The 14,642-nt window shown below is 46.5% G+C and overlaps 1 protein-coding gene across 1 annotated transcript in view; it reads right to left on the reverse strand.

Annotated features, from left to right (window-relative positions):
• The window catches only part of FAM207A (family with sequence similarity 207 member A), a 39,461-nt gene extending 24,866 nt beyond the window's left edge, over positions 1 to 14,595 (reverse strand). The window contains 3 exon segments of the mRNA XM_041487728.1: positions 13,356 to 13,464; positions 14,492 to 14,520; positions 14,523 to 14,595. Of these exon segments, the coding sequence (XP_041343662.1) occupies positions 13,356 to 13,464; positions 14,492 to 14,520; positions 14,523 to 14,595 (211 nt within the window).
• Between the last annotated feature and the right edge of the window lie 47 nt (positions 14,596 to 14,642).

The following is a 14,642-nucleotide window of genomic DNA, read 5'->3' on the forward strand; positions in this document are numbered from 1 at the left end:
GGTGGCTGCTGCTTTTGTGCTGTCTCAACTGCTCTTCTGCTTCAGCTGACAATTCAGAGCTCCCAAAAGCCCTGAGGCACCAACAGGATCACCAGCTCTGTCATCTTACATAACACAGACACTCACACAGCATCTTCCCCCCTGGACAGACCTACATCCACACCCCGCTCCCACTCCTCCTCCGGCTCCAGGGACACAGGGCACCATCCCAACAGACCCCTGGGACCATCACCTCACTGCAGACCTCCCACAGAACTCTTCATCTCCTGACAGAGTTAGGCTTGCCCCCTGTCAGGGAGCTCTTTGTTTGGCCCACAACGATTCTCACACAAGACTTGTTTTTATAAAAAGGTCTTAGAGCAAGCCTCTCTACTCCAGTATATCCATTTGGCTCCCTTAAATGCAGAAGAAATCTTTTTAAAAAGGAAAATCAAGGTCTGGGCCCCTTTAAGAGGTAGAAGCTGTTTTGTTGGTTTTTTGTTTCCTCCAGCCCATCACCTCTTCACCTTTACTTTATTTCAGCCCTGCAGGTCAGCATCGGTTCCCCATCTTGGAATGACACTTTCCCAGTATAAACTATTTTAAAGCAAGCCAAATTTAAAAAAAAAGAAAAGAAAAGGGACAGGGCTCTGCCACTTTGTACTTGATGCTCTTGCCTGCCAGCAGCATAGGCAGACAATGAAGTCTCATTTACACTGTCTGCACTGGCATCAACGGGTCCAGCCCCATCCACCCCACGCAGAGATAAGATCAGCATCTGCCAGCACAGAGCTGTGGAGAGAACACCCATGATGTTAAAAGAAATAACAGGGCATGGCAAAGGAACAAGCTACCATGAGTAGGTGCTTCTCTGACACTCCTCGTCAGCTTTCAGAGCTGCCAGACATTTGGCATTGCCTTGATCTTCTCAGGTCTGGGACTGCAGCAGCAAACCTTGACACTGCCCATCCGTGCCCTCACCTCTCATTCAGTGTCCCCACGCTCACAGGGCAACAAGGACTGGCATCCTTCCTGAGAAGAAAGTGCTCCTTGAACGAAAAAGCTGCACACTCCTTACCAAGTAGTATTTGCAATACTTAGGATCACCACACCCAAAAAACCACCTACTGAGAACACCTATATCCTCAACAAAATACCATGTCAGCTCCCAGGAGAGACTTTCACGACATGAGGGAAGGCAGCAATCTTTCTGCAATGCACAGAAGATGTTGGCAGGAAGAGTGTTGCTCTGCATGAAGAAGGCTGTGGCATGAGCACTGTGCCTGCTAATTTCCTAATATGGATCACAGTCCAATGGAGTTAAATCCACACGCCTACAGACTCATCATGTTTCTCACTTGGTGTAAGACTGAGTTTAATCTTTTTACCCCGCTGACAGGATATTAATTTTACCTAATGGTCCAAGAGCTGCCAAGAGCTATGAGCCATTGTTCACATTTCTATGGCTTTGTTCAGCTTTCCTCCCCTGATGAGGAGCTCCCTATTAGTCCTGACTTTGCTGAGGTGTCACAACATGACATGAAGAAATGCCAGCTACATGGTGGATCCCAAACCAGGAGTGCAAAGCACAATCTGGACTTCTCCAGGAGGCAGCACTGATCCAAGCTACTGTGCCAGGAACAACATTTTGACAGTATCAAGAAAGTGGTTCCATTTCAGCAGTTTGTGGGTTTGGATATTGCCACCCTAAAAATAATTCAGGGCAGAATTGTGCTACACAACCATCAGCAGCCAAGTGCATATTGCTTTGGTAGAGCCCCCACGCATCTGAGGAACACAAGGCACTCACAAACTCCTGAGGGACCTGTCCCTTTGCACCTTTGGGTAGAGGATAGGGAGATGAAGAAGCCTGCAGGATGGCAAAACACACAGTACACTGTGGGCAAGAGAGAAAGGTGTCGTGTCTCCCCCTGCCAATCCTCCCACCTGCTCCACCATGTCAGGCCAAGGAGCAAAGATTAGTTAACGGAGCTTTGCTTCCACTGAGGACCTTCCAAAATCAGTTGGAAGCCAATGGCTGATGCTGCTAAACCTAAAAAACAAACAAAAAAATTTCCTGCTATTCCAGCTGTCTTGAACCAGCTTACCTTTTCCAAAAGTCAACAGCAGGCAAAACATCTCCAGTAAGATGTGCATGGGAGATGTTCACTCCCAGCCTGGACTTGCACCCAGCTCTTCCAGAAGCCTGAAACACCCCAGCTACAAAGTCAGCGCCGCAGGTGCCTTCTATGAATGTTACATAATAAATAATGCATTTTAAGTATTGTGATGCTGGACTCCAAATCTCAGCCTCACTTAGCCTTTAAAGACAGTGCCATCATTATTTATAGTATTTACATCCCAGGGGATGGTGGGGGGTGTACTATCAGATCTCATTTAAAGATTACTTTTGGATTAAGCAAGACTAGTTCTTTAATATTTTCTTCAAGCAGAAAAAGGTGGCAGCAGCAGCTGGAGTAGAGCAAATAAATCCATAGATGCATATGGACATATAGGTCAAATAAGAATTAAGCTGAGCAAAAAACAAGTTAGCTGTGAAATATTCTTTTGGCTGTTTTTCCACATATTGTGCTGACCATTTTTGGTTTAATCTTAGAGAAGCTCTCTCTCATATGAGCCTGCAACCCCTCTAAGCTTCAAAGAAGCAACTTTTACTATAAATATTCCATATTTCTTTATACAGGCTAAGGTTTTCATATGAGCATTGTTGTTTTGTACACTTAATTCACCAAGAAACGCTGAAGTAGGAACTGGAAAATTTTGTTCTATGCCCTGCAGAGATGAAAAATAATCAAAAATATAGACCTGACCTAGAAAAACGAAGAGTTATTCTGCTGCCCTCTAATGAGCACATCTAACATCTGAAAAAGAACACTCTCAAAAGAGATCCGTTCTGCACTGCCACAGGTACGTCCTCTTGTGCTACAAAGCTGTCAGCAATGCAGACACAGCTGGAGCAGCACCTCCTACACAGCAGAGACAGGCAGAAGAAACACTAGATGGGCCCAAGATCTGTTTTGTACTTCCCTGAATTCAGACTGGAGTGTATGGCTCTGTCCTGTTCTGCTCCCTTTCCTTGCCTAAATAGAGGGAGGAGAGCAGTTCCTAATTCTGACCTTCAGGACACAAAGGCCTGTGACCTGTTACAGGTATGCACCTGACCGCACACAGACACGTGGAAGAATTACTTGCTTCAACCCCTGTGAGCCTCAATTAAAAGCAAAGGAATTCAGTTCTCATGCAAGGGTGTCTCTGCATCTGCACAACGCTCAGAAGACATTCAGTTGAAAAATGCAGTAAGGAACCACCACTGGGAAAGTTCTACCTGGTACTGAGTTTCATCTCAGTTTCTACTGAGCTACTGTGATGCTGTGTGCTGGCCTTGGCCAGCTGCCCACCCAGCTGCTCCATCCCTCCTCAAAAGAAGAGGGGAGAAAAAAAAGATGAGAAGTTTCTGGGCTGAGGTAAACAACAGGGAGATCACTCAGCAGCTACCATCACAGGCAAAACACACTTGACTTGGGGAAAATTAATGTAATGTATTGCCAATTAAAGTAGAGTCAGAGGATGAAAAGCAAACACTGAAACACCTTCCCCCCACCCACCCCCTTCTCAGCTCCACTCCTTCATTCTGACTTCTTCATTCCCAGCTCCCTTGAGTAGTGCATGGGGCCAGGGAATGGCATTACAGTCACTCTCTGCTGCTCCCTCCTCCTCACACTCACCCACTGGGTTTCCTGCTGACTGGAGCACCTCCATTCCTTCTTTTCTGTCCCTGGTCTTTATAGGGCTGTCTCACTTTTTTCCTACTCTTTCTTAATTATATGTTTTCCCAGACACAGCACTATTGTGCCTGACAGGCTCAGCTGTGGCTGCAGTAGATGCACTTCAGCTCTTTGGACCTGTGATCAGAATGTGACGCCTCTGGCTTCTGTCCTGCTACCAAAACCCTACCACTTACACCCAATACAGGTAAACAGGCCAATGCCCTCTATTTTGGAGGAAGAAAATACATGAAGACGTTATAATAACTCCCACATAAACAGTATCTAGACATCTGTATGCTATTTCCATAAATAAAAACCCACTCAGGTACAGACACTAAAACAACAAGCACACCTGCAGCTGCAGAGGAGCACACCTAAGCCCAGCCCTACCCAAGCCCAGCCCTGCAGTCACAAATTACTGGCATGAATCAAAAGAAATAGCCAGAGGCTCTGCTGAGCAAAATACAGAAGTGTCACTGAACAAAGCAATCTAAAATTGTGATTTCTGACAACAGAATTCCTGCAGTGTGGAAAAGCCTTCCCACATCTCCCTGTCGACAGGCACACCAGGTTATTTCAACTCAAACCACATTGTGAAATAACTGCTGCGTGTACAGACAGAGCCTGTACCCAATGAAGCTGGGAATGTCCTCTCCATGCTAAAGAAGCCCATTCCCGTTACATAAGAACACTCAGTGACCTGAATTTACAAATAACCTTGGAGAGGAAAATAGACATAAGGAAACACAAAGTGAAAAAGCCATGGAGCTAGGAAATGCAACAGAAATCAACCCAGAGCATGTACATGCACAGCCACACCAGGCACGAACATCCACGATCACAGAAGCCGAAATTCTTTACGCAGATCTATTGATTTGCTGTGTGTTCTCTAAGCAATCAAACACAGCACACATGGGTCAGGAAATAATGCCCTATTTTCCCTCAAATTTCCTGCCTGGGACTCTCTGAAACACCACATTTCACTGGAGCTGGTTATCACTCTCACTACATGCCTTCCAGCTCACAGCCCTTTCTTGTCTGAAGAACTGCTTGGATAGCCTGTTCTTCTGCAGCAGGATTTTCTCCAGAATTTTCTGTGGTTTGCCTTATGGAACATTTGCAGCACTGCTAGTTCAATCTAAATCTGTCCAAATTACAATTTTAAACAACCCAGAATATTCCAGTACCCACTGCATTTAATCCTTGCATAGCTGTGTTTCCTACATTTAGCTCAGAGAATGCACATTGAGATTTACTGTGTTAAAAGTTTCATTAAAAAAAAAAAAACAAAAAACCTTTCTACAAGCCACTTGACAAAAACCTAAGCCCAAATTAGATGTTATTACCAGTTATGCCACATATGAGCATCAGCAGTGCCACTCTGAAGTGCTGAAGGGGATAAACAGATCTTCAGCTGACACATGCATTTCCACCCAAGCATAAAGAAAACCTCAGTCCATAAATTGCTCACAAAGACCAGAAAAAAGGATAACTTGCACAGAATAGGAAAACACTATAGATCTCACTAGGTCTGAATGACAGATATGAACTTTTGAGATTGCCCTGTAACACAGCCTGTAACTCAGCAAGACCCACATTAGTAGGGCAGAGTTATCTCGGTAAATCAGAAATGTGATTTATATAGCACAGAAGTTTAAAAAAAAATTTTAAAAAAGGCAGATTTTCACAACATAGGCATTTCCCAAAGGGGCAAGAAGAAGGCTCACTTATTCCTGCACTGCAGAAACATACCAAGACAAGTCAGAAGGGGCAACCCAGAAGAGGGAAACCTCTCACGCCATCCACCCTTCACCAATTTTCTAAACAGAGTATTTATTAAACTCCCAGGACACGTATTTCAGAGAGACATTTGACAGTTTGACACAACACAATACCACTGCTGGTGACAAGGAAATGGCTCTAACTTCCAGAGCTATCAACCTGCCCTTTCCACAAGTGCTTCCTCACTCCTCTTCAGATTTGCTTTCTCAATTCCTGCAGTGTTGAGCCATCCCTCTCACACCCCACAAGAGGTTTGCATTATTGGAACTTGTACTGGGAGGTCCTTTTGGCACCAGTGCAGAGCCATTCCACCTCTCTCTTTGTAGAATTTATAATTTTATAAGTTAATTATGTTAAAGCTTTAACATTAGTACAGCAAAGACAAGGATTTCAGTTCATAACCCTCTTTTGTAACACCACAGCTGCAGTACTCTCCTAAGCAGCGCTGATCTATTTTGTGTAAGGATGTCCAACCATTTTAAATTCATTTCATAGGAGAACACCAGGCTAGATCAGTATCTTTTTAAAGCTCCAGGAATCGTGATCACACAGAGCAAGACGAGGCATGACATGCAACTGCCATGCCCCACCACTCCTGGCCAGGAAGGCAAGGGGTCACCCTGGCCTCAAATTCAGCAAGCCCTTCAGTGGCAGAAGGCACTAGTAAGTTTGACCTAAAAAGCTCATGTTTGAGCACCCAACTTTCACAAAGTCTGCAGGAAGGCTTTGCAAAACCACAGAGCAGCACCGCAGGAGCTTCTCCAAAGAAGTCTCTCCAATCCCTCACCGAGCCACATCCTGCTCTCCATCCATCCAGCAGCATGGAAAGGCTGCTCCAGGGCAGGCATGTACCTTCCACCAGTGCTACTGGTGAGCATTACACAGCAGGCACAGCCAAGGAACCAACCATAATAAGAAACTGGAGCGATCTGACACATCCTTCAAGCTGCTAGGACTCATTTCAAGCTCTTCCCACTGACAGCCTCCTCCCCTGGAGCAGGCTGCAGAACATTTTGGAAGGTTTGGGCTCTCTGGAAAATGTTTGTGTTTGTGTAGTGCTCAACCACGAGCTAATTGGAGTCTTTTGGTTTTTTAATGTTAATTTTAAGAACAGAGACTTAGCCACAGCTAGAGGGAGGGAAAGAAAACAAAAAAGTTAATTGGTTCCATAAATATTAACACAACTGATTCCTGTGTTCTGGCAGAAGGCACTCACAACATGGAAAGGCTCTGTTTGCAGAAGGGAAGTAAGAGCACTGAAAACAGTGCAAGCTTCAGACGCTCATTTACTGCTTCTCAATTAATTGCATTTACTTTAATTAAAGTGGAGCTTCCCACAGCTATTCTCACAGCCAGTGCCACACTGCACAGACAAACTGTTAAAGCAGCATTAAGCAGCATGGATTTTTAACCTTTTTTTAAAAATTATTATTTAAGGCACCAATGTCTTTAGCTTTCAGTAAGATCCTCACGCAACAGTTCCCCAGAAACCACAGCAGGTCTGTTCTCCATTTCAACCAAACCCCACAGCTGTTCACCACTGATACAGAACTTGCTCAATCTGACTGCTGAAGTAAGATCCCACTGACTTTAATCCTTTGGACCAGAGGAAGAGAAAAACCTTCTGGCTTTTGAGGCGAGTTGCTGGGAGCTACACAATCTGTTTGAGGTGTCCTGCAGACTGAGGTCATCTGACCTCACCGGAGAGGCTTCCCAGATGACAAACCACTATCTCAGCTCCTCCCAAACACAGTGCAGCTTTCTAACAGCCTGTTAGAAAACTCTCAGACACCAAATCTGCCCTTAAAAGGTGATCTGGCACTGTCAAGATAAAAGCAAGTCCTAATGATGTAGTCAAAAAAACCCAAATAAATTTCAGCTGAACAGCACGACAGAAGGAATGTACAGTAATTTGCTACCTAAAGTAATTTAACCAGATATGGTAAACTGCCATTTGTCACTTTATCAAGCTACCAGGGTGGCCAGCCTTGCGCCTGGAGGAGAGGTAAAGAGTTTAATCCCTACACAACATTTTCCCTTCCCTGGGAACTTTTCCTTTCTTGCAAATTTCATTACTGGAGGTTTCAAACACTTTTACACACAATGTCAGAAGCAACATCAGCTTGTGCAGGGAAGGTTCCGCTTTGAGCTGAGACATGCACATTCAGTCCCGGGACACATCCTGAACCTGTGCAGGTGACACAAAGGACACAGGCACATTGCAGAAGGCATGGGGTGGAGGGAGAGGGGAGCTAAAGCAGGAATTCCCAGCTCAAACACCACTCAAACAGCTGCTCCTTCCAGGGCAGCACCCACACATCCATCAGATATTTTCAAAGGCATTCAAACAGTTTCAGAGCTACACCACCAAGGGCGTCACTGAAAACATCAGGGACATCATTTCACCACTCCCCAAATTCACAGAGCCCAAAACTTGGGCAGCTAATAACAAAGACAGATGGAGGAGGAACACCTCATCACTTGGGTCTAGCACAGCACACAGGCATTTCCCAGGGAGATCTCACCAACACGTTGGAGGTGCTGCAGCCGCTCCCTGCCATCCTCAGCGTGAGGAGCAGCCCGTTTACACCCTCCTATCCCATCTGAGCTGTGTTACTGTGGGGAACAGCTTGAGGAAGGCGTTCTGCACAAAACAAACATGAGACAGGCCTGACAACTGCCAGCACAGAATGAAAAGCTGAAGAAAAGCAACAGCAGCAGAACTGGGAGGACCCAGCAGCTTTCCACACCAGAGATGTGAATGACCAACACAAGCAGATTTCAAAAGTCCCCAAGCATGCATTAAGAAAAAGCAGCAGAGGTTTAGAACTGATACTCAGAACAGATAAATTCATTAAAACAAACAGGATCAATTTTTATTTTTTTAATCCTTCAATTGTTAAACACCCCACTATGCCAAAAGAGTAGAAAAAAACCCCAAAACATCAAATCAAAACAGAGGAAAGGTGATGAGGGATGAGGACAAAAGAGGAGGAACCTTAATATTTAAAGGCAATAAACATGCAGAAATCCAATAAACAGACAGGAATAAAGTATAGGACACAAAGACTGGCATCCTGTCAAGAGCTCCTGAAGAGTAATGGGGGGTCTGGTCATGGCTGCAATTTTTCCACACTGGTGTGGATCCACTTCAGGGGTAACCACGAGTACAGACACTGCAGGAACAGCAATGCTGTCAGAGGAGAGGTCTTACAGGGACTCTGTAACATTCTGGTACAACACCCATAAATAAACCTTCAAAACTGGACAGTAAATCATATTGCATGAAGCTAATGCAGGACCAACCAACCACAGCTTTTCTGCTTCTCTTGAAGGCTACAAAAGGAGAACAGAATTGGACAACTGGGCGCAGAGCCCAAGCAGAAGCAGATAAGGTGACAGACCCAGCAGATCTGGAACTCCAGAGCAGAAGCTGAGGTGCAAACCAGAAGGGATCTGTCAGTGACTCTGCAAACAGAGGCTTGATATCAAAAGAAACTCACAGAAAACCTCAGAAAGGAGCAAAGCAAGGCTGTACACAGCCTGCAGACCCCAGAAATTCACTGCTGTCAGAGAATTCCTACTTAGTCTAATTTTATTATCTCCTATCTCCACATTTCTTCAGGAGGAGAAGTGAATTCTTTCTTTGTCAGATGCTCAGTCATTTCCCTCCTCCACACCCACTGACAGTGGCTCCCATGCTGCAAGACAGTCCTGGTCTTCAGAGCACAACCTCTGCTCATGACCTACCTCCCTCTGTGCTTCACACCCTGCTATAGAATCACAGACCCCCAGAGCAGCCTGGGTTGGAAGAAACCTGCAGAGAGCACCTATTTAAACCCCCTCTCTCATCTGTCATTATCTCGGTTGCTCCCATCCAAGCCTCATCCAACCTGCCCTTGAACACTTCCAGGGATGGGGCAGCCACAGTTTCTATGGGCATCCTGTGCCAGGGCCTCATCACCCTCACTGTAAAATGAGAAGTCTTTCTTTATGTCCAATTCAATCTCAGAAATCAGGATGATTTTACAGCAGGTTTTGCAAACAATTATGAACTTGCTGTTGTTGCACTTTTGTTTTCTCAACAACACAGCCTTGTCACCGTTCCCTTCTGCAGTAGCTGAAAATAAAGCAAGAAGCTAGCAATCCAGTTGTTCATATCATTCCACAACTGGTTCATCATCCACTCCAAAAAGAGACATTCACAGGCTTTGCTCTGGCTTTGCTCAGCGAGAGCCAACCTTGAATAGGCCCTTACTTCAACGCTGACGAGGGAAAGCTACAGAAAACAAGAAAAAATGAGCAGCAGCACCCCCGATATGACAGGCCATTATTTTTGACTTGGTAGGAAACATTTAATTCCCACGCTACAGAGGCTCACCCAAATGAGATTTATCCTCTCACTCGAGCCACAGAGGTCCTGCATGGATTAGATTACGGCAAAGCCTTTGGTTTACATTACGTCAGTGGCTAAATAAACTGCACTGACAGGAAGCAATCACTGAGCACAGAGTAACTCACGGACTGAACTCCAGCATTCCCAGGGATGGCACTGGCTTCTGTTACCTACACACGTGTGGAAATCATCTGGAAGCTGGTGTTAAGCTGAGCTAATGATTAAAGACAAAAAGCAGAGCAGGGGAAAGCAGTTGCAGCAGGTCTGCTTCACAGCACGACACAGCTCAGAGCTACCATATTAAAATACTTTCCTTTTTAGACCACTGGCTTTTTATATCACATAACGCAAGGCTCACCTACAATGAATTCCATTTTGGTGACATTTTTCATTACAGTTCCACCCTCTCCTTCTCCTGCCACAAGGATTACTGATGCCAGAACAGCCTGTGCTGGTACCTCACACTAATCACAAGCACACTGAATCAGCCTTGTATCTAAAGGAAGCAACAGACCACTACCATGAGTAGCAGATACTTCCACAGGGCACCCTGCCTCAACCAGATGTACCAACAATCCTCAGAAAGCCCCTGAAAAACAAGGCCTTCAGCTAACAAGAACCAACACCACCAGTTTATCCTCTTACAAAAAGGGGTCTCACTCCTTTCAGCCCCAACACACACAAGCACTCCTGCTAACTGGGATAACCCTGCTAGAGACTCTGAACTTTCCAATTTAAAAGTCATGTTCCTCCCTATTCCCCCAAAACCATCACAGCCAAAAGAGCAGCAAAACCTGCTCACTGACAAATTGAGGAAAACCATGAGGAAAAAAACTGTAGAGAGAGGTGTCCTCTCTTGTTGGCAACCGCAGGCAACAGCCCTCAAGCCCCAGAACAGCAGTGGACTGGTTTCCTACAGGAATGCAGCCCTTTGGCTCTGACACATCAAAACAGCTGTTCCAGGTGAAGCCTTTAATCTCAATAAAGTAACTAGCCCTGCTGTTGGCTAGTTAGCCCCTGTGATGGTACACATAGCATCAAAGAGCTGCCTACACCATGGGTTTATTTAGAGCATAACAATGCTCTCCATGTTCTCTTTTCCTCCTACCTCCCAACATCCAATTGGATTTTTTGACTACTGTCGAGCTCCAAGCTGACATCCTCTAAAATCTAACCCAATTCCAAGATCTTCCTCAGACCAGGTTTTATTTGGAAGAGGCCAAATTAATTAAGGCCAAATCTAAACACAAAACACAGATACCAGCAATCTTGGACAATGTGAATAGATCTTGGGTAATGTCAGATATACACACACATAGGACAAATACCTGTTTTCCCAACTGCCACGCAGCAGCATTGGCAGAAAAAAAAAAAATCTTCTGTAGCTGTGAAAAGCACAGGAGATACTGAGCCCACCTACAGTCTGCCAACTTGACCTTCACAGAGCTTGAAAAGCAAGTGGGAGGGAAGCATGCTTTTGTCTTGTTATTAAATCTTAAAATAGCAACGTGTAGGAGAATCCTACCCTCCTGCCCTGTGCACTAGGCTGAGGGGAAAAGGGAGGAAGAGGTGGAGGGAGGGTTAGAGTCAAGTTGAACTTCCTGCAGAACAGGCTCTCTGAGCTGACCAGAGATGCCAGGAGACAAGGCACATCAGCCTAGAATCTCTTTTCTAACCCTACGGTGTCTGCCATTGTATGCACAGCCTAGTTACAGTTCACTGAATTAACATAAAAAAAATGAACTGATTTCCATAACGAAAAAACCTCTACATGGCTCCAGAGTGCAACAAGAAGAAAGGGCACAGCAGGTTGGGAAAATGTAAAAAAACACCCAAATCACTTTTTGCCTGGCTGAATTGCAGTTTGGAGCCCCCAAATGAACAGTTATTTTTAGCTGCTCATCCGGAAAGCGCGCAAGCAGCGGGGTCAGCACGGCTGTGTGCGGGAAGGCAGCACGCAGCCCCGAGAGAGGCAGCCAGGCACTGCACATCTGCATCATCAGCACTGCACGGGGACCAGCAGCACGGCTCTATTTATAACCCAGACATGGAGCCTGCAATCAAAGGCTGGGACTGCAGGCTGCCAGCCCCCAACAACACGCTGTGTGATTTAATTAAAGAGATGGCGACATGCACACACGGGTCCTTTTCCCAGAGGAGTTACCAACAATGAGCCCACTGTTTCAAGAACAATATGTTTTGCCAAGGTTTCTGTGCAGAGAGCTGGCAAATGTGTCCTCGCACAACCTCCCCACACCCCTCACTCTGTGCCCAAATGTCACTGATGGGCAGCTCAGGCAACCACTTGCCTTTGTGTGATTGATTTGTTTATAGCCCTGGACAGGAAAATAAAGCCACTGCAGTATTCATCCACATGAAGAAAATAAATTAATTTAGTTTGCAAAGAAGGTATTTGGGGGTCACATGCATTTTCTGCATCAGAACAGCTTGCTGTGCTACCAGGCTCTGTCCGGTAGTTTTTTCCTTCTCAGGTTTTTTAAACATTTACATACAGTGTGTGGGGGGCTGGGATTCAGGTTCCAGGGACATTTTTTGAGATCTTGCAGACATTTAGAAGTGAAAACTGCTTTCTGATACAAAGCTCTGTCACACAGTGAGCATTCAAAAAGAGCATTTCCTTCTTGTGGGACTAGAAATCAAAGGGCTTTATCATGTCCTCCCTTTTCCCCCTCTCACTTTCCATACTCCCTGTGAGTTAAGATTCTCCTGCCCAGGAATCCTCGAGCCACAGACCCCAAAACAGCAAAAGACAGGAGAAGATTTGCTGCAGTCAGGCTGCTGTGAGTGAAGCACTGCTGGCACACAAGGAGAACCTGCTGACAAAGTAGTGGGTTACCAAGGGCAGCTGCTCATTTACAAATTGAGGAAAACTATGAGGAAAAAACTGTAGAGAGAGGTGTCCTCTCTTGTTGGCAACCACAGGCAACAGCCCTCAAGCCCCAGAACAGCAGTGGACTGGTTTCCTACAGGACTGCAGCCCTTTGGCTCTGACACATCAAAACAGCTGTTCCAGGTGAAGCCTTTAATCTCAAAAAAGTAACCATGCTCTGCTGTTGGTTAGTTAGGCAAAAGCAGCCACAAAGCAAGTCCAGAGATCAGGTTAAAACCCTGACTCTGCTGTGCTCTCAGCCCTGGCAGTTTTTGGCTGCAGCAGGATATCCCACAGGCTGCCTGAAGCTAGTCCCCCGCCTGGGGATCACTAAGCACATCCATACAGAAACCCAAACAAAAACAAACGTCTCCTAAAAACATTCAGAGGAACACAGGAAGCAATGTTTGCACTGTAGCTGCCTGAGCTTCCTGGGGCAGCCACTAAAAGCCACTGCAAATACAGTCCCCAGTGTCTTTGCTCACAACCTAAAGCAGCACTCGTTCAAAATACAACAAACCTGTTCTGGAGGAAACGATGCTTCTGGAGTCCAAGTCAAGCTTCTTTACTAGGGTATCAGGGTCAATCTTCAGCCCAGAAAATACACCAGAAGATGAGAAGTCCCAGTCCTTATGCAAAAGAAACATAAAGCAGGAATCAATACATACACTACGAGGCAATGTTTGTTTAAAAAAATTTAAAAACCAAACATAGCACCATCCAGATAGTGGTAGTGAGCAGGTGTCTCTCTTGAGCAGGCAAGGGCACAAAGGCACCCTACTGTCCTACCCCCCAGCTCTTCCACACAGAAAGAGGTTTCCCAAAGTCTCATTTTGGACTGTTCTGTTCCTAAAAGCCTCCTGCCTCAAATCAACCTCACCTCACTCAAGTGCATTCACTTCCAGGAGGGCTGGGAACAGCATCCTTAGGAAAGGACAGATTTATTACAGGTACAGAACAATACAGATAAGCAACAAATGAGAAGATTAGGGGATTAAAACCTAAATCAATGGACATTAAGCAGATTCACTTACTGCTAGCAACTCACCAAATCTTCAGCATCATGCTTTAAGCACGCAACGCCTCCCTAAGATCTGCAGTAGCTACTCTAGTCAGATTAGAATTTATTACTTTATCCAACACATAACATCACAGTGGTATAAACCCAGCTGTATTCACACACGCAATTCCTCCCTCCTCACAAGGAAAGCTCAGGCACATAAAACACATTTAGTGGTGTTGCGTCCTTGCCGTGAGGGGGCGGCACCTGAACCGTGTGTTCAAAACACAGCTGGGGGAAACAGAATAACCTAAATAATTCTGTAAAACAGCTCCTCTCCATCTGAAGGAATGCACACGCTCCCAGGCTGGGCACGGCCCGGGGGCAGCAGCTGCCCAGCACCACCATGGCTTCAACAGGGCTGCCATGCCCACAGGGACCCGGCCTGCGCCGTCCCCTCAGCCGCCGCCTCGCCACGGCAGGCACGGAGCTCCCGACGGACACCCCGCAGCCAGGACAGACCCACAGCAGCCCGAGCGGGGCTGGGGCTGTGCGGGGACCGGCCCTTTCTGCAGGGGGAAGGCGGAGAAGTCCCTGCGAGGCGGCCGCTGCCAGCCCCCGCCCGCCGCCGCTCCGCGTGTCCCCGCCCCCGGTACCTTCCCGGCCGCCGCGCTCCATCCGCCCGCGGCAGCGGCGGCGGGTCCCGGGCGGGCCGGGGGGCGGCGCGGTGCAGCCGCGGGCGCTTGGCCTTGCCCACCATGGCGGCGCGGGACGGAAAGGGCCGGGCCGGGCGGCACCTTCCGGCTG

The sequence above is a fragment of the Pyrgilauda ruficollis genome, unplaced genomic scaffold (genome assembly GCF_017590135.1).
Source record: "Pyrgilauda ruficollis isolate IOZ18807 unplaced genomic scaffold, ASM1759013v1 scaffold83, whole genome shotgun sequence".
In the NCBI taxonomy this organism is placed as follows: Eukaryota; Metazoa; Chordata; class Aves; order Passeriformes; family Passeridae; genus Pyrgilauda; species Pyrgilauda ruficollis.